Genomic DNA, 21457 nt, shown 5'->3' on the forward strand with positions numbered 1-21457 from the left:
TTGCTGGCATTTTCTGCATTCCCAGGGCATTTTGCACATTCCCTCCAAACGGAACATGGCTAAGCTGGGTGGGCCAGGGAGTTCTGCCAGTCTCTGCTTCCTAGCCTTGATATGACAGGCAAATGTTGCCACGCTTGGTTGTTCACGTGGGTGCTGAGGAGCGAAGTAGTTTCTTCGTTTCTATCACATAATGAATGAGACCACCTGTTGTGCTTGCCACACATCTCCACTCTCTTGAACCCCGTAATTTGGGGATTGCTCACTAAGGAGAATTTGGGGAAATTTAAAAAGTTTCACTTAAGAACACATGGCCAGCAGCAGTCATCACTTACTGTGTGGCTGACACTTCCCAAATGCAGTTTCATTGGAGCCTTACTACAACTAATAAAGTAAGTGGTGTCATTACCCCATTGTACAGATGAGAAAACAGCCACCGAGTTCAAAACCATGATTAAAACTCAAACCTTGTGGCTATAGTCTGCAGAACCTGACCTCCCTGCTGCCTCCCCTACAAATGCTGTAGACCCTTTCCTGTAGGCCAGATAACTAGGAGGGAGACAATATGCACTGATTTAGAATACTGCATCAGAAAAGGTTTTATTATGCAATAAGACCCAGGCCTACCTAAACAGAAAACATACTCCATCTTAACGAAAGGAAACAGTTTCCTGATTGTAGATTCAGTGAGCAATTTACTTCCCTTCGTTTTTCAAATGCTATTGATACAATAGAAAATGCTAAAGAAATAAGAACAAGCAAATGCAAGGCAATGGGTAAATGTTTTCAGACAAAAACAAACCATGGATGGTTTCAACTAAGACAGACACAACAGAGGTCGGCTATAGAGAAGTTCTCCCTGATGAGAAAAAGCACAACAGAAGTACAAATGTCTGAGCTAAAACAAACAACAACAAAATCCACCTCAGACACAAACACCTAGAGTTGAAACACAAACATGTATTATTCCATGGCCATAGCCAAACTTCGCAGCAAGTGTGGGACCCACAGCTGTCCCTCACTCTCACCTCCCAGACCGTGAGTACACCCAGGCCTGCAGAGCCATTAGGGAGCCCTGTCAGTTGCTGAAAAGGCCCAATGCTGAAAAAGCATTACAAAACTTTTGAGGAAACACAGCGTGATGACCTTACTCCTATACTTGTAATGATGAGCACACCACAGAGGATCAAGACAATATGAAGCTCAAAGAACAAATGTGGAAGGAAACAAAGAACTAGGTCAGCGTCAACCTACACTCTCAGTATCTACACCGGTGCAAAAACTGAGCAAATCCTCAAACTCTTTGCAGCTGACACTAAAAACTGTTTTCTACTTTTTAGTATAGATTTGCCACCTCAAGAAAATTCTCCAGACTACAGCCTGGAGTTAAGAACCACTCATAACCATAAGGACTGATGTATGAGATCAAAAGACCAATAAGGGCTGTCAGCAAAGTGGTCTCACTGAGGCACTGCTCACTCAGGGGCCACAGCACTTACAGGTCTAGACAATCAATTGAACCCGAGTTTGCATTAAAAAGACAGACTTCCAGAAACACCAGGCTTCCAAAACTCCTAAATTTGTATTTATTAAATAACCACGCACTCCAAGTGTTAGACCAAAACCCTGCTATACTATAATAAGTACTTTGAACTTAAGTACCTTAAAAGGAAAAACTGTAAAACACATTCACAATCACCATCACAAGTGCTGGGCAATCAAAGCCCGAACACAATGCCATACCACGAATATCACAGTGTATAGAAAAAATTTTTCCAAGTGCTATTATTATTCTGCTTCTGTTTCCTCCTCCTCCTCTTCTTCCTCTCTCCTTCTTCCCCATCCCCAGAGGGTTGGAACTGGGATGAGCTCAGGGAGCCATGCATGCCCATGTCATGAGCTACCACTGAACTATATTTCCTGCCCTCTATGGTGCTTTTTAAGGTGAAGCTTCAACAGGGCTCCTAATAATTACTAAATTCTTGATGAAAATATGTTTTCCATTCCAGGAAACAAAAGACACAGCAATCAAAGCCTAGGCTCTGCTAGGATGCAGATTCAAATAAGTTAGTCATTAAAAGAAATTTACTACGGGAAGGGGCCTGGGATATTTAATACCCTTAAATAGGATATTTGATAAGAAGTATGACAATGATTTTATTTAACAACAAACAACAGAGCTGTGGTGGGGTTTAGTTTTAGAATTACCAAATCAAGGGTGTGCTGACAATGATGTAGTAACTCAGATTTACCCTAAAATTCTATGAGGAGGGTGGTAGTAATTTGGAAGAAACATAGCTGTGAGTACAGATGTAAGCATGTTAGCTTCTCTAAACAGAGCTGAAATTCATACAAGAAAAAAATGCACTTGCAAATTGGAGGTGGCTCACTCTTACCTTTGCTAGAATCTTTCACTACAATATCGGAGATTTCAAACAGTTTGAGAGGAAGGGGCATCTTCCTGTTTGCTGCAATGGTCTTCAGAAGGCCAGGAAGGAGGGTAGTGCGCGCCACCTACAGGAAAGATGGGAATTCACACTGATGCAAGAACAACCAGCAAACCCAGTTAAACACAAAGCAAGACTGAGAATCTTACCCAGGGTCCTCCTTCTTACTTAGCTTCTTTAGGTGTACAGATTTTAGTATGTTTATCCTATATTGTATATCTAATATCCTCTTAGAAGTGAGTATATACCATGTGTCTTTCTGCTTCTGGGATAACTCACTCAGGATGATCTTTTCTAGATCCCACCATTTGCCTGCAAATTTCATGATTTCCTTGTTTTTAATTGCTAAGCAGTATTCCATTGTGTAAATGTACCACAATTTCTGTATACATTCCTCAACTGAGGGACATCTGGGTTGCTTCCAGATTCTGGCTATTATGAATACAGCTGCTATGAACATGGTTGAGCAAGTGTCCTTGTTGTGTACTTGAGCATCTTTTGCATAGGATAATCATACTCAAATCTGTATACCTCAAGAAGCTAAGCAAGGAGGAGGACCCTAGATAAGATGCTCAATCCTCATTCAGAAAGGCAAACGGGATAGACATAGGAAGAAGAAGAAAAGCAGAGAACAGGACAGGAGCCTACCACAGAGGGCCTCTGAAAGACTCTACCTAGAAGGGTATTAAAAGCAGATGCTGAAACTATTGGGAGAAGGGTATGGGAGGAAAAGAGGGAGGGAGGGCACGTTTGGGAGGGGATAAGAGAGGGAGATACAGTTGGGATACAAAACGAACAAACTGTAATAAATAAAAAATAAATTTAAAAAAAAGAACACAAAGCAGACCCAAGCCAACTCCCTGGTTTCAAAGGAAAACACTTTTAGAAATGGCTACACCTTAAATGTCCGAGTCATTTTAAATTTTCAAATCCAATTCACTAAAAGAGCTGAAAATATTCTCCATTCCAAATTAACAAAATAAATACCAATAAATATTATTAAAAATAAAGTGAGAAACAACTCAATGATTGGTTGCTTCATTATAGTTTTTAAAACTAAACTGGGTTTTCAAGGTTACATGTATGCAAATTTTTATAGCCTGTCTTCTTCCACAAAGTAATTTAAGTAGCCCAGGCTGGACTTCCAAATGCTCACATTCAGCCTATAACTGGTTCTTACATGCTTTGAGCTAGCTGGCTCAATTACTCTTACTGAATTTTCCACTGCATAATTAAATTTTTCTTACCAGTCTCAGCTTCTTCTCTTTCTCATCCATTTTTAGTAAATGTAAAATAAATACATAAATGGAGTTTTCTGATCCTGACATGGTTGAAAGGCATATAATCCCAGCACTTGGAAGGCTAGATAGTGAGATTGTGAGTTCAAGGCTAGCTTGAGCAACATCATTTAAGCCAGTCAGAGCTGTCTAGCTTCCAGCTCGCCACGGTGGCGCACATGGAATCCCAGCACTTGGGAAGCTGGGGATGAAGACTATCACAAGCTCATGATCAGTCTGGGATGTTTAGGGAGTACTGGGCCAGCAAGTCTCTCTCCCAAATAGAGCAGCAAAATGGTTTCCTTACATGTAGCTGCTAAACCTTCCTATCTCTCACACTCTAGTTCTCTCCTTTCTACCGAGGATGTGTTCCAAGATGCTGTAGTAATATCGGAAACCAAGCTCCATTCATATGTACCTATGATAACAGTGTACATGCTGGGCACAGTAAGAGACCAGTTGTGACTAACAACATACTGTAATGATAGCTAGTCAACACAATCTCTTTTCAAGATATCTTAGTGATCTCATTATATTATCTTTGGGATCTTGGATTTGTTTGTTTGTTTTTAACCCCATACATTAGAAATTTTTATCTTTTAAAGGAAGTATTTACTGTTTGACCTATCACCCATGTGAGGTCCAGGGATCAGACTGAGGTTGTCAAGCTTGCTGGAAAACAACCATTGAGCCAACTGCCAGCTCAAGCAACTACTTTTAAAGATAACTTTTCTCTAAGTAAATGTGCTGGTACATGTCTGTAATCCCAGCCCCTGGAGGTAGAAGCATGAGGATCAAGAATTTTCAAGGTCATCATCAGCTTCATAACAGATAAAGGCCTAAGCTAAATAAGCTTCTTAGTCAGGGTTTCTATTGCTCTAGTAAACACCATGACCAAAAGCAACTTGGGAAGGAAAGGGTTTATTTCATTTTAGAATTCCAGTTAATAGCCCATTGCTGAGGGAAATCAGAACAGGAACTCAAGCACAGCAGGAACCTGGAGGCAGGAGCTGAAGCAGAAGCCATTGATGGAGGAAAGCTGCTTACTAGCATGTTCCTCATGGCTTGCTCAACCTGCCTTTCTATAGCACCTAGAACCAGGAGTGACACCACCCACAGAGAAATGGGCCCTCCCCCATCAATCACCAATCAAGAAAAAGCACCATAGGCCATTCTGACAGGAGCATTTTCTCCACTGAAGATCCAAAACAAACAAACAAAAAAACTTCCCTCAATTTTTTAAAGTTCTTTCAACTTTTTTAATTTTTTAAGTTTGTCACCCTCCTTAGTATAATAATAAATATCCCCCCTTTGTACAGATAACCCCTACTTGTTTAGTTAAAAAACATTAGCAATATAAAATTTTAAAACCTAAATCTGGTCAAACTTCTAGATCTAACTATTAATTTATGATAAATATAGTTGATCACTGAGATAAATTCAGCAAAATCCTAAATGTGGACCACCTACAGAACAAACGCCCCATGTTTTTGTTTTGTTTTTTTTAACAAATAAAGCGAAAGAAAGGAGGTGCATGTAAAAGACTATGGGATGTGGAGTGAATTATGGACTAATAACCTATAGAGTAAGCTTAGGCAATCCATCAACTTTAATGTATAGCCTCAAGTGAATCCCAAATTAAAAAGAAAAACTACAGCTGGGCAGACTTACACAGTGACAACCATTTGATGACTTACTTAATATTACTGTTAACCTGGGAACAAGTGAAAATACTCTGTAACCTTGTTTATAAATTGCAATAAAAATTTACACATTATTTTCTAAATAATTTTCTCTTGCCCATTCTATAATACATCCACTGTCAGAGAAAAATTACATAGGGAAAGAACAGGCTTATATCCAAATTACAAGCCACTTTACATTTAATTTACTTTAACCATAAATAAGTACAAATCTGTCCTCTGCAGCAGTAAGGCAGAATGATTAGATAAAGCAGAAGCTGCCAAGTCTAAAGGACACTGTGTTATCTCCAATATACTTATGAAGAAATACGGACTCTTAAGTATGCTACGCCACAGCTATGTGCAGCAACAGCTAAGGCATTTCTGATCTGCTTTTTCTCTGTTTATATAAAGCTGAGCAGACAGGACACAAACTCTGAAGAATATTAACAGTTACAGAAATCTTGAGAAATACAAAATTTGTGTCACACTTGATAAAAGAAACTGGGGAAGGGGAGATACTTAGCATAAACAAGTAAAATATATTCAGATTCAATGAAAATGTGCTACGAGTAAACATTAGTATAGCTCATTTTCCACAGTGGGTAGTTCTAGAGATAAAATTCAGAGTTTTTAAGTGTAAACATCTCCAGGACTTATAAGATTTTCTAAAAACTAACCCAGAGACTAACTTTTATACAATTGAGAACCAAGGTCCAAGGAAACTGCCACGGACCACAGCTGAAGTGTGCTCTACCCTACTGTTAAGTTTCCTAAACGCAGAGCATTCGGTTCTAAGATCTTGCAAGCACACAAGGCCGTATATGCAAGAAAGCAGGATTTTACATGCCTAGAGCATGTGATGAATGCGCCTAGAGCATGTGATGGATGCCTACAGCCATTTATTAGCAAAGTTGTCATAACTTGAAATGCACTTCTTTAGCTAATCCAGCTTCAGAATCATTTAACACTGACTACTACAATAGTATCATTCTCATTTACCTCTTCCTAAACTCTATAGAAACTGCCAATAAACTTAGATGACAATAAAAGACACAGAAAACATAGTCCAAAACTGGCACAATGGCTTATGGAGATTCAAGAAATACATCTTAATTCATTTACTACAGACAAATGAAAAGAGAGGAAGCTGAGAACAGTAAGTGAATGTCAATAATGAAACAGAAGATTCAGGTAAGGTTGCTGAGCCAGCTAGCTCAAAGAATGTAAGAACAAAGAACAGCCTGAATTTGAGCACTTGGGAGTCCAGCCTAGGCTATGCAGTGAGTTCCAGGCCAGTCTAAGCTGCAGTGGAAGACATCGTCCCAAAGACAGGAATAATAATTAATATTATATATTTTTAAACAAGCCAACTGCATTATCTGGTTAGTAGCTAATTTGCCTACCAAGCACAAGGCTTGGGGTTCAATACTAATACATACACAGAGAAAGAAAGAGACAGAGGGGCTGACAAGCTAACTGCAAATTATATAAGGCAAGTCATTAAAATGTTCTAAGCACTCACTCCCAAGATATAATAACTGGAGAGTATTTTCCTAAGTCATTTACCACAAACTCAGCTTTTACCCCAATTCTCACCCACTTAGTTCTTACCTGGAACTCAGCAGTTTTGGGATTACTTATGTGGACTGCCTGGGTTGCAGAGATATCCAAGCCAAGCTTATCAGCAATATCTTCTTGGGAACACTGACAACATGTAACACAGATTAGTGCAGGGCAGTGCCTACCTCAAAAGGTAAGCGTGCTCAACGCTGTTGTTCAGTTGACAGTAGTCTCTTAGCAATGCACAGGCTCTATACAAATCAGTAAATGAATAATAAACTAAAAATTTTACCTAATAAGTTTAACAGTTCATAATTCTTCACTCGTAATTCACCTAGTTCAGGCCCACACAAGATGCAATTAACCATGAATTGCTCTCTATGATGAGCTGTAGCCACAACAGGGAACTAGTTTGTTTCCTGCAGAGATGGGAGTTTAACCCACACCAGGTCCTTTTTGTACTAGGTCCATATTTACCTTCCCAGTCTAATCTCCTGATTCCTCTGTGTGTTTTCTGAACATTTTATTTTTACCTGCCTTTACCTAAAACACTATCCCAGTAACACACAGCCAAATCCAAAGCTCCATTAGGTGACTTCTCTTGCACCTCTTCAAAAAAAGTATCCCTAGTGGGACCACTAAAAGAGTTCCCAGGGCTTTCTGATTACAAACTCAATCTCAGGTAAGTCTGCCCTGATGTAGGGCAAAACCGTCAAGTGGGGGAGTCACACGCTGACTGCTGCCCCCTGTTCTTTGACACACTAGCATTTAACTTCCCTTGCACATGACCCATGTAGCATCTGGGAACAAATAAACTACTCAATTCTTAACCCCTACAGAAGCTAGAACAGAACTCATTATTAGATTCAACAAACCTAACAGGATCAAGATTTAGAGAAAATATATCTGTAATGCCAGGGTCCCCTGCAAGAGTAGTCAGTACTCTAAACCTCCGACTCATCTCTCCAGCCCCCATGACTTTCAATAGGAACTTTTAATAGGAAGCTATGTGAACCTATCCGCTCTAGCCCCTCACTCCTTTTCTCCCAGACAATGAACATAAATGTGTGACTGACAGCTGAGTGGCCTACTCAACATTACATTCTAGTTACAAGCTCTGGCTCCTAACTGTCCTGGGCTGGAATCTTGGGACTGTGGCTGCATGGGAGATGGAGGGACTGATAGAGAAGTTATCCTGTGCAGGGCAGAGGACTGCTGTGGAGGTCAGGAACACTGCTGAGAAGACCTGGTACCACGTGCACACTGCTATCAGTGTTAAGAAAACCCTCCCCGCAGAGCAGGCCGTGGCATGAGGCAAATTATATGCTCCTGCAGGATGCATGGGACTTAGCTACAAAACCAAAAAGCACTGATAGGCAGTGAGAACTACAAGCCAATGTTGTAACTACAGTCAGTTTGGGGAAGAAAAACAGGATCACAAGTGGTGAAGCGGAACTTAAGGGGTTACTTTGTATTTTATAAAGTTGAAATAATTCAACTTTCCTATGTCACTTATATACTTTAAAAAAACAAACACATTTCTCAATGCTAAGTTTTACATTTCAACTTGCATAAAATGGTGACTGCTCACAAATGGAAATGAATGTCTACCTATGAACGATACGGCACTCTAAGCCCAGTGTACATGAGATAAGGCCAGGGTCAAACACTAGACACCCAAAGCCCTGATTCCCATGACTGCTGTGTGCGGTGTCAGCTTCCCAGCTTCCCTCAGTCCCAAGCTTCCTCATGGGTGCAATGCATGCCAACAACAGTGCTTACTAGGAACAGGCCCTTAACTGCTCTAAAGACTGAGGACTTCAGGGCTGGGGCTGGGGACTGGGTAGACAGGCAGCTACCTCAGCCACAGGTTGTTAAATCAAGCTATCTAGGATATCCGAGCCCTATGTTATGGGTACATGGACACCCTCGGCCAGAGGAAGCCACACAAACTGCAAGCATACTTCTTTCAGTGGTCAGCCTGAGGAGGGGGAGGGGGAGTCCTTCTGATTCTGTAATAACATTCATTTCCTGATGTAGGCCTTTTATGTCAGCTTTTCAACTCAAAGCAAATGTTTGTGAACATGTTCAAAGACAAAGAAATAAGTCTAATGTGGAACAGTTCTCACGACCTTAACCAGGGCGGCATCTAGTGGGTACAGCCACAAGCAAATTAAGACCAAATATTCTAACCTAACAAAACTTCTTATGAAATTCATTGCGCACCTTCTACCCTTACATCAAATATAAAGCACGTGGCTATGTGTCACCAGGACTTTTTGTTTCTATGACCACAAAAAGAAACACTCCCAACTTTTCTTAACTAGAAATTGTATGATCTCAAGTAACACAGTTTCTCTTTAGAACCTGAAAATTTCAGCAGTCTAGACTTTATAGATTCACATAATCACAGAACAAACAATTCAGGGATTCCTAGGAAACGCTCAGCCAGACGGAAGTGAGCTGAAGACGTACCAGAGCAAAAGTAAGCGCTTCAGTGAAGCCAGCAGCAGCCATGTCAAGTCTCAGGAGTTCTGTGAGCTTGTTGAGAGGAAACTGGGGAAAAGCAACACACCACGACATTTCAGTCAAATCTGCTTTGTTTTCTTCAACAGATTTCTACAGAGCATACCATTACAAGAAAAACTTCCCTCTCACTGGCACATTGCAAATATCACCACCACAGCTATCCAAGAGCCTCCCACCCCACCTCCCCACACGGCTTCAGGCCCAAGCTGAGCAAATGAATCTTTCAGTTAAAGAGTCAACAAGAGCGCCACACTCGAAACCTGTCTTTCTTCAAAGAACTAGTCATCACGGGTTCTCAAAACTCAATCTAATCATTTGGGCATCTGTTTTGTATCCTTTCCCCTAGCAAATGCCTCTCATAGCAAAGCACAGCCAAATGCTATTTAATTCCCAGGTTCTGTTTGTCTCGAAGCCTTCCTGGCATCCAATAATCGGTCGCTAACAATAGGAGTGTTTATGCAAGGGTGCAATCTTACCTGATTAGCTATGGTGTATGTTTTGGGCAGAGTCATCTGAATGTTGTTATAGCCATAAGCTATAGCTGCGTCCTCCACAATGTCACATGCATGGATGACGTCGGCTCTGGTTGGAGGAATTTCAACCTCAATCTGATTACCATCACCTATGACTTCTGACTTCAGATACATCCTGGTCAGGAGCTTGGCAAGATTTGCAGGAGTTTCTCTAAAAAAAAAAAAAACAATGCACAAACCATAAGCTTCACTAGAGTATGTAAATCGTACTTATATTGTTTCAAGATAGATTTCTACCTGAAATACCATTACAAGGAAAGGTTTCTGAATTCTGTTAAGTATTGAGTATCCTTGCTTACTATCAAACACTCTTACAAAAAAAACCCAAGCAAACCTCAATATATGCTTTATGCTTGAATTCTCTCCTCTCCCACATATCTAAGCATATCAAAGCGTATCTAATACCAACTTTCTTGTTAATTAAAAAATAAGTTTCAAAGCATACCTGATACCAACTTTCTTGTTAATTAAATCAGCTCTCACCATCTCCTTTCTGTAAGCCAGCTCCTGAGAGAAAGTTTGAAACGGTCAATCATCCCTCATCAAATGATGCTTTCTAGTCTTTCTCATTCCATCAGTTGTTGCAGCTTTATTACCCAGCCAAGAGACTGTTCTTAGAGCCACACACGGAAATAAACCTGAGGTTTTTAAATATTATAGAATCAATTTGTTACACTTGCTCATATATGAACAGTTTACGTCCTAACTTACTTTCTTACTGCTTGGAAATAGTATAAATCGCAAACAATTTTCTTTTATAACGTCATCCCCACTCCTACAGTACAACACCAACATACCGTGCTTTTTCTAAAAAATTTACAAATGTTCAGTCTTATGCAAGCAAAGAATATGACCAAGGGACAATAATCCAAATGTCACAATGTACCATTCACTGTACCAATGAGACTTAGGAGCACATTTCTTGGGTCAGACAGATGGCTCGGTGAGTAAAGGAGCTGCCAAGCCTGGTGAACTGAGTTCAGTCCGAAGGATCCACTTGATAAGAGAGTGACTTTCACTTGGGTGCTGTAGCTCACACACCCTATCTATTTATTTATTCATTTATTATTTTTTATTTACTTTTTTTTTCTGTAGCTGAGGACTAAACCCAAGCACTCTACCACTGAACTAAATCCCCAACCTCTGCAATTACATCTTTAGGAAAGAACAAATTCCTCTGTTACCATTTCCCACGTAAAAAAATACTATGATCTGCACCGGGAGACAGTAAGACTGGGTGGGAACATTCCTTAAGCGGGCATTCTACTCCTTCAAATGGCACATAATCTTACTATCTTAAGTGAAAACACACATACATACAAGCTGGGCTCTCCACCGCCTTTGGAAACAGCTTATGAACACTTATTCTAAATTACCTTCAACATGTATACAGTTAATGAATGTGTGCACGCATGAAATAATGGAGAGACAGAGAGAGCCCAACTCTAAAGCTGACACTATTAGTCGGCTATCTTCAAAACTTTGCTCCTTTCTATAATATAACAAGGCTAGTGAAAAACAGCAAACAAACAATCTTGACAGTGTTTGAGAAAATCCTGTATTCCCTTTAAGAAAGAAGTACTCTCTACCTTGGAGCTATTCTAGGATAAGTTTAAGAGAAAAAAATAAAAAATGCCCAGTACTCCTTTTCAGAATGCCCACTACTTTAAATTTCAAAAGTACTCTGTCACACATAAATGCTTTCATGAGGCTATCTACACAAGGAAAAAGCAAACAAAAACTTGAAGCAAATTTTCCCTTCTCTTTACAAAAAAATACATTGTTTTATTAAAACTTGACAGTTCCTCATATTAGAAAGAAATAAAGCAAGAGAGAGGAAAAAAGAAAGAAAGAAAAAGAAAAGAAAGAAAGAAAGAAAGAAAGAAAGAAAGAAAGAAAGCGAAAGAAAGAACAGAAATTTCAATTGAGAGATCAATTCCCAGGATCTACATACAACTATAATCACAAACAACTATAATTGCAGTTCCAAGAGAGCTGATGTCCTCTTCTGGCCACTACAGGCACTGCACACATATAGTGCATAGACATACTGGCAGACAGAATATCCATACACATTAAATACTTAGACTATCAAAAAAAAAAGAAGAAGAAGTTTCTTCAAATCGGACATTTAAAAACTCATTATGTAGTTGTGCACACTGGGTCACAGCACTGAGGGTGAAGTAGGAGGCTCAAGAGTTTGATACCAGCCTGGGTACCTTCATGTTTTGATCTCAGAAAAAAAAAAAAAAAACAAACAAAAACAAAATAAAAAGCAACCACAAATTCTTCCTTTGTCCACATGCATGCCTTTGGAATGCAGCACTGCAGTTTTCCTACCAGATAGATGGATGGTACCTGTTTCTCCACCTCACAAACACCTCAAATCCAGCCATAGTGCTGGATATCCTGCTGGGAGGCACTGGACTTGCTCCCTTAGTGAAGGTAGCCCTGAAACATTACCTTTAAAGAAACCTAAGCCCTTTTCTGTCTCTGGTCTTAGCAACACTTGCCGTAGTTGTTGCTTCCTGAGCTCCTTCTTGACACCCATGAGGCCATGTCCCAGTAAAATCCTGGGCTTTCCTTTCTTTCTTTCTTTCTTTCTTTCTTTCTTTCTTTCTTTCTTTCTTTCTTTCCTTCTTTCTTTCTTTTTCTTTCTTTCTTTCTTTCCTTCTTTCTTTCTTTTTCTTTCTTTCTTTCTTTCTTTCTTTCTTTCCTTCTTTCTCTTTCTCTCTCTCTCTCTCTCTCTCTCTCTCTCTCCTTCCTTCCTTGTTTTGACTTGTTGAAAAAATTAATTAAAAAACACTATTAAAATGCTAATAAAGTAAAAGTGTAGTTTACTAGTATAGTCCTTGTCTCTATCTGTGGTACCCTGGGTTCTATCCCCAACATTACAAAAAACCCAAACATAAAGTACAAAATCTCTAAATTGGTAAAAGCTGATACTATAATTTCAGCTAAACAGTCACACACCCATTTCTCCACGATAATCTAGAATAGGATGCCAGGGCAAGGAGATAGCTCTGTGGGCTGAGGTGCTTGCTGCACAAGCCTGACAAGTCGAGGTCTATCCCAGAATCCACATAAAGCAGATGCAAAGAATGACTCCCCATAGTTGTCCTCTGGCCTCCAGAGGTACACCAGACATCATTCACAAGCACACACACACTGGTACATCAAAAATCTTAAAAAGAACAGCATGTTAAACACTAATGTTTTTGGAACGGGTAATATACTTTTACAATGATTTTACTGACTGGGAGGGAGTGGAGAAAGGCTTCCCACCAAGTCTAAGGACTTAAGTTCCAGCTCTGAAACCCATATAGTAGGAGAGAATCAACCTCTACAAATTGTGGGGACATACTCATACACAAATAAATGTAACTCAGGCGCTGGAGAGGTGCCCAGGGGTTAAGAGCACTGGGAGCTCTTCAAGAAGACCTGGATTTTGTTCCCAGCACCCACATGGCAGCTCACAACCATCTGTAACTCCAGATCCAGGGATCATGCACTCTCTTCTGGCGTCCATGAGCACCAGACCTAAAACACACATGACGCATAAACAAGCATACGGGCAAAATACTCACATACATAAAAACATTTTTTAACTAGTTAAAAAAAACAACTTGGGGGCTAGAGAGATGGCTCAGCAGTTAAAAGCACTGCCTGCTCTTCCAGAGGTACTGAGTTCAATTCCTGGCAAACACATGGTGGCTCACAACATCTACAATGAGATCTGGTGCCCTCTTCTGGTGTGCAGGTGTATATGCAGATAGAGCACTCATATACATAGAATAAATTTTTTAAAAATTTATGTTCTGGTTCACTTCATATGTGACAAAAGAACAGAAAGGAAAAAAGAAAAGAAACACAAGCTGATCAGAGCATGATCTCACTGAGCAGAACCACAACTAAATGATTTGATACTGTCACATTTTAGAATGAGCACCTTACGGTGGATGTGGTGGCAAACTTTAGGTCTTGGGGAGGGAGGCAGAAGGATCATGAATTTAAAAACTAGCTTTAGCTGCATCGTGAATGCTGGGCCAGCCTCAGTTACAAAGACCCTGTCTTAAAAGCAACCAAAATAAATTTTTCTATTAAGACATCATATTGAACATCCACTGTGCTTACTTCTAAACCATTATGACAGTGACAGCCTTCAGCAATTACAGATTGAAATGTGAACTCACTAACTAGATTTGCTAATCATAAAAGGGATGAGACTATAAATCGCTCAGCTAATAAAAGGATAGATCAGAATTATGTTACTATATAATACACTGTGATGACAGCTACAATCAGGCACCTGCACTTAAATCCTTGCTGCAACACTTAGAGTAACACACAACCTATTAAACATTTCCCAGGCCTCACATCTCCCCACAGAATGGCAGCACACCACCCACCCTCTCAAGGCTACTGAGAACTGCATCCGTGAGGCACAGTACAAAGTGCGGCAAGGCTAGGAGTGTGCAAAGATGGGAACTAATCAGCAGCGAGAACCAAACCCCCACAACCACAGCTGGCGGTACAGTCAGTACTACCATCAACATCTTTTAAGAACTTACTGGGTAGGTGCTTGATTTTCCATTAGGGGAAACTACTTCAGCTGCTTCAACTCTAAACAGAAAAGAAAAGAGTCAGAAATAAAAGGCTTCTGCAGACAAATAACATCATTGTTTTGACCAATCTTCCTCTATACACTATTACTCTACCATTCCGGGTCCCAAAGCTCCCTCCCATGTCCCTTTAGGCAGTGGCCACCTACAAATCTTTTTTTCCGGTGGGTAAAGCATGCATTCTACGCGGACTCTTTAACAATGCTGATATATACCCCAAGCTTTACGAGGATGTTACGTTGAAAGAAGATGTTAACACATAAACCCCTAAACATATCCTATGTAACTTCAGTCATTTTTATTCTTTTGTGTTTACTGTGAATTATAACTGAGAGTCTAGAATAAGCTGATGCTACCACACATTAAGGATATGTAGCTTTGTCATATGTTTGTATATCTCTGTATTCCTCCATCTGTACATCCTTATACCTACTGCTCGTTAAATACCACTTACACTTCACTGGCTCCGTGAAGCCTTGCCAGATTGGCCTTACCAAGAGCAGAGAACTGCCAAAAGATTGAACACTTTCTACTTTGCATATTATTTAGAACTATGTCATCTCCTGAGATGTGTTCTAGCTACAGGAACCACATCTAAATTCACGCACTGACAGACCTGAGCTTATGTCCAAGCTAAGCAGAGGAATAAAGCATTATGTCCCAATAAGGATTTTTTAAGATTTATTCTTTTGTCTGCGTTCTGCCTGCATGTATATATGTATACTACAAACATTGCTATCGTTAGTACAGGGAGGCCTTAGAGCCTTGGCTTCAGAGCTTATGCCAATGATGGTGCTGAGTGACTTACGTAAACTGATTTTCACAGTATTCACTGAACATGGTGACAATAATGTCAAGCACAATTTTTGCCTGCAAAAAAAAAAAAATACAAATATCATGGTAATTTATAAGTATATTCTCATTCAGTTCTGATGTAATGAATATCTTTTATAACTCAGTCTTCAAACACCTAAAAATGAACCCTTACATACACATTCTAAGAAAGGAAGTAGAATAAAAACTTAGGAGCAGGCTTGTTCTTATCTTCAGGTGTTCTCTATTTATGCAGCTCTCTGAGAGTTACAATCCATGACTGAGACAAATCGTTTAGTTCCCCCACCCCAACCCTGGATTATGGGGTTTCAAGAGAGACAAATGGCTAGTTACTACATTAAATGTTATCAATTTCATAAGTCTCTGAAGCCAGACTGCTGGAATCCTGGCTCAGGCACTTACTAACGCTATGAGTTTGGATGATCTACTTTATTCTCTCTGTATCTCACTTCTCTCAATGGTTAAGTGGAGGTACTAAAAATGTCTACCTTTGGTAACTATGAGAATGAGCGCACACACACAACGCACATGGAACATCCCTAATATGTAGAAAGGGCTGTCTAAGTTCTAGGGTAAACCGATTCCTTACTGGGGGACTGGAGAGATAGCTCAGTGGCTAAGAGCAAGCACCTCTACTACAGCGCAGCCAAGTTCAGTTCCCAGCACCCACGTGGCAATTCACAACTGTTGAAGGCAACTCCAATTCCAGGGAATTTGGCACCATTTTCCGGCATCTACAACCACCAGAAATGTATGTACTGCACATACATGTAGGCAAAACACTCATATACATACATAAATAAATAAATCTTTAAGAAAAGTAATCCTTATTGGGACATATGTTTTACTTGTGTGTGTTTAGCTCAGATGTTAGCTTCTAGGAATACAGCTAAGGTCTGTCAGGGCATGGATTTCAATGAAAACTGTAGCACTGACAATATTTCTAAAGGCAAATACCACAGATAAGAAGTACAAATCAAGTGCCTAAGCCAGTCGGTCTCCAATACTGCAGACCTAGGGGAGAGTCTCTGAAGGGTCCCACTTCCACATGCCAACCTCCTGTTGTTGTTGTAGGTTCTCCCTTAGTTTGACTACCTGCCTAGTCTCTTGGCTTTACTTACCACGTGTAAAGCCATCAAGTGTCATAGAACAAGCTTTCCTAGCAATCAAACCCAACATTTGTAGTAACTGAAAGTGAGTGTATAACTAGTAAGCTATGGTAGTAAGCTAGTCTAGATACCTTCACAAACATACACTGTCAAGTAACTAAAAATAACAGTTCTTTTTACTCAGCTCTGCTGGCTGCTTGTTTGTTTGTTTGTTTGTTTGTTTAGTACAATGTCTCAAGTAGCTCAGCTTTGAACTTATGTAGCCAAAGAGGACCCTGAACTCCTCATCTTCCTGGCCCTCCCAAGCACTGAGATTCTGGACACACCACTCTACCATACCCAGCATAGCCAGTTCTTTTTGGGGAATGAATGAATGAATGAATGAATGAATATAAATAACTTCCCAAGTGCACAGATATAAATAAATAAATTTCCAAGTACACAAAAGTGCCAGACTATTCACTTAAATTCAGCCAATGAGGTGACACAATTCTAATTTCTACAATCACATACCTATCTGGATAAGTCAAGAAGCATGTGTTCGGGCTGGAGAGACAGCTCAATGATGAAGAGCACTAGCTGCTCTCCCAGAGGTCTTGAGTTCAATTCCCAGCAACCACATGGTAGCTCACAACTATCTATACTGTGATCTGATGCCCTCTTCTGACATGCAGGCAAAAAGAGTACTCATATATATAAAATAACTAAATAAAATCTTTTAAGAAGCAGCAGCAGCATGTACTCATTAAGTTTCTGGCACAGGAAAGACACTGAGTGCTTAGCAAACATTTATAAATTAATGAAGTAATTTGTTTATTAATTACTATAAACAAACAGTATATTATCCACATCATTTTAATTTTCTGTCTACAATATGCTCCCATGTACGACAACAATTTATAGTTTAAAATCCATCTTGGCCCCCAAGTAAACTGCATCTTGTCTGACAGTATAAAAGTTGACCAAAGCTTTTATTTACCTTAGTGAGGTCAGTCCCTGTGCATTCAATAAATATATTCCTAGTATTCTCTGTTATTTTTGAATGATTCCCTATAAACAATAATAAAAATAATTTCAGAGATGACAAAATACAAACCTCAATTTACAAAAAGTCACATTTCAAACTTAGAAAACAACCTAAAAACCTCAGAAGTAAGAGGATTTACATTTTTTTCCTTTGATTTTTTTGTAGATAGGGTATCATTAGCCCAGGTTAACCCAGAATTTACTGCATAGCTCGGGTCACAGTGATCCTCCTGCCTCAGCCTCTCAAGTGCTGGGATTAAAGACGTGAGCCAACCATGCCTGGCTATAGGGCATGCAACATTTTCCTTTTTACAGTTATTTATTTAGTATGCATGCCAGGGACATGTATGAAGGTCAGAGGAGAACTTGCAGAGGAGTTGATTCTCTCTCCCAGGAATCAAACACAGCTCAGTAGGTGTGAAGTCAAGTGCCTTTACCCTCCATAGAACCATGCCACCAGACCTGAGACATGAGATCTTTAAGCTCCCACTCTAAATTGGAAAATACAGATAATCTTTACCATCTTAGGACATAATTGCAAACAATCCCATCACTGAGGAATGAGAGGCAGATGGACCTCTGTGAGTTCAAAACAAGCCTGGTCTAGACACACATTCCAGGACATCCAGGGCTACACGGAGAAATCCTATCTTGAAATATAAAACAAGCAACAGCGAAAAGATAACTAAGGCTTAGGAAGATTAAACTAGCTGATCATGACCACTAACTATAAAGCAACAGGTTAAGATCAACTTGGACCTACTGTACTTGGAGATCCACATTCTTGAGTCAACCTCCAGGCACGTGCAATCTCAAGATTTTCTTTTTATCCCGTGTAGGTTAAACCTTCTCATCTCCCCCCACACACACATCTATGGCTCAGACATCATTAAACTAAGTAAACACACTTAAATTGTTTCATAAACACTTCCTCCATAAAGGAATTAAGAGTAAAATGTAAATAAGTAAGAGTAAAAAAAAAAATGTAAATAAAAGTTTAGTTTATAAAATTATAAATTAGAGGTTGAGTTCAACAAAGAGATTTGCTGTTAATACCAAAATATCTAAATAAAGGTTAAAAAAAAAAGGAATAGAGGAAAAAAGACATCTCCCCCACCTCCCTCAAAGGCCAATGCACTTGCCACTTGAGCCAGCAGCCAGAGTTCAATCCCTGGAAGCCACATGGTGGAAGAAGAGAACCGACCCTGGAAAGCTGTCCTCAGACCTCCACACATGCATGGCGGGCATGCTCCCACACAAGACCAGGCACACACACTAACCAGACACTAAAGCACCTAACCCCTGAAGAAAGAGACAGATCCACAGGCTAGTGTCAGAATATACTTAACACAAGCATAACTATTATATAATTATGAATTAAATGTATAGTTCATATAAATATGGATAAAAGATTATTAAATAAAAATCAGCAGTTAAAGCTAAGGGTTTTCAGAAATATATAAAAATAACTATTAAAATAATATCTATTAGGCTATAGAGATGGCTCAGTGGCTTAGAACACTTGTTGCTCTTGCAAGGATCTGGGTTCAAGTCTCAGAACCCACATGGTAGTTCATAACCATCTGTAACTCCCATTCCAGAAGATTCAATATTCTCTTCTGGCCCACAAAGGTACCAGTCACACACATGGTACACAGACACACATGCAGGTAAAACATTCATGCACATAAAAAATAAAGTTAAAAATTTTTTGAATAACAAAATCTGCAAAAGACTTGAGATTCAGATCTAAAGTTAATGACTCAGTCACCCTACTGAGATTTCTGCAAAAGCACTAATAAGAAAACACTGCAAAGATCCACACTCTTCACAAAGTAACTTACCATTTATAATTGGAGGCATCGAGAGGACCACACCATTACTGTCATAGATAACTGGATACAGGGGCTTATTTTCAATGATATGTAAATAATGCTTAAGGTGGTTGTCAGTCTAAAATATTAAGTCAAACAAAAGTAGTTATTTATTTCTCCTATAATCAGCTAACACAAATTTGATATTTTTTAAAAAGTCAGGAAAAACACCAAAAATGTCCTAAATGACAGGAAGCTATAACCTGATAAACTTCACAGTGTCTACCTACAGTTTCTCCTACTGGGACAAGATGAGAAACTTTTCCTAGAGTGAAAAGAGATTTTTCACTGGCACTGCCATGTCACTGCAAACAAAATACTGCCATTACAAAATTCAGCTTAAAGTAGAACAGATTCCCAAATATTTCTAAAATGGTCTGAAACACTCGTGTCTTTCTGTGCTCTATATGATAAGAAGCACTAATTATTATAAATCAAAATACCAATTAACCCTGAAAAGCACTAAGATGGTCCATACCCTCTACAGTATCAAATACTCATCAAGGATTTCATTCTTTATGCAAAAAGCTCATTAGTATGCAATTTCCTCTCACCTTTAATAAATGTATACACATACCACAAACTGTTTTAAAATAAGTTCCTTCGTGATTTTCAGCAAATACCTGACTTCTGCACCTATCTGCTCTACCTGTACCTACAGTCACATGAGAAGAGTCCTGAGCGGGGAAGCTCGAGATGCTCTGATGCGGACCCCTTTCTAAACCAGGTGAAACTATGAGCCCAGACACTCTTCTTTTTTAGAAAGGCATTCGCTAACTTTTCCTAATCCAAGACTCAACATTAAAGGCATTTTCATAATTTATACAAAGCATGATAATATTAACAACTTTATTTGTAAGATAAGGATAGGGACTCCCTCAAAACCATATTGTAAACCATGCATGCTAACTGCAAATTGAGAAGGAAACAAATAAATATCCAATTTATTTTGTTAAAAAAAAAAAAAAAAAAAAAGAATGCCAAGCAAGTGAGGTAGCTTAGCTGGTAAAGGTGCTTTCCTCCTACAAGCACCTGGGTTCAATCCTAAGAATCCATTCTGGAAGGAGAGAACCAATTTCCAATAGTCCTCTGATTGATATGCTCCAGCTACAGCGCATTAAAGTGATCTCTTTCTCTCTCAATCTCTCTCTCTCAGACACACACACTCATACATTCACACACAAATAAATAAAACAGAAGACTTCTTTACCTTGTATATGTTCATTAGTTCACAAGCTGTATACTCCTTAGTCTTATTCAGAGGCTTGAATCTGATATCTGAAGGACGCTTTGCAGTGAAAGTAAATGGGCCTGATAAAGTGTCCAAGTCATGAGTGCCAATAGCAACCAATGCTCTTTTCCTAAATGATAAAAGAGGAAGAAAAGGGAAATGAGAGCAAGATACTAATTTTTGGAAGGTAACAGAGGCCATATGTTTTTAATTTTTATTCTAAATACTACGTTAAAACAGCCATGTCTACTATAACATCTTTATTGTAATATAGCAAATTCTCACAATCATTAAGCTAGCGAGAACAAAATGTTAAACATTATTACAATAGCAGGAGCAAATGCTTTCCTAAGTATTGTGTTCTTATGATTCCTTAAAATTAGTTCAACATGGAGGTGCACACATATTTACATATAACCACACACATATATTCATCAGATAAAATGTATTATATTAGATGAAGCTGGGATGTAGCACATTGCTATGGTAGAGCTCTTGTTTTGCATTACAAGGCCCTGGGCTGGAGTCCCAGGACTGAATCAAAAAAAAGTATAGGTGAATAAAAACTGAAACAACTATGGCTGAACTGGACTGAATTCCTAGCAAGCAGAAAAGATGTGTTATTCAATGAGTTAGATATAAACACAGAATTATCATACAATGAAATACATGATTCAGTGAGCTTAGATAAATGAACAACTGCCAAACCCATGGGTAAGAAGGTGGACACCAA

The 21457-nt window shown here is 39.2% G+C and overlaps 1 protein-coding gene across 3 annotated transcripts in view; it reads right to left on the bottom strand.

The window, feature by feature from the left end:
- Farsb (phenylalanyl-tRNA synthetase subunit beta) overlaps positions 1-21457 on the bottom strand; it is a 62178-nt gene that overhangs the window by 26000 nt on the left and 14721 nt on the right. For all 3 annotated transcript variants that reach the window (XM_021638602.2, XM_060368684.1, XM_060368683.1), the window contains exons 6-15: positions 20704-20854; positions 19464-19572; positions 17573-17643; positions 15459-15520; positions 14600-14651; positions 10474-10535; positions 9972-10179; positions 9442-9522; positions 7018-7110; positions 2394-2511 (exon numbers count right to left, since the gene is read on the bottom strand). In XM_021638602.2, coding sequence (XP_021494277.1) covers positions 2394-2511; positions 7018-7110; positions 9442-9522; positions 9972-10179; positions 10474-10535; positions 14600-14651; positions 15459-15520; positions 17573-17643; positions 19464-19572; positions 20704-20854 — 1007 coding nt within the window. The remainder of the gene's footprint in view (positions 1-2393; positions 2512-7017; positions 7111-9441; positions 9523-9971; positions 10180-10473; positions 10536-14599; positions 14652-15458; positions 15521-17572; positions 17644-19463; positions 19573-20703; positions 20855-21457) is intronic.

The sequence above is a fragment of the Meriones unguiculatus genome, chromosome 15, assembly GCF_030254825.1.
Source record: "Meriones unguiculatus strain TT.TT164.6M chromosome 15, Bangor_MerUng_6.1, whole genome shotgun sequence".
Classification (NCBI taxonomy): Eukaryota; Metazoa; Chordata; class Mammalia; order Rodentia; family Muridae; genus Meriones; species Meriones unguiculatus.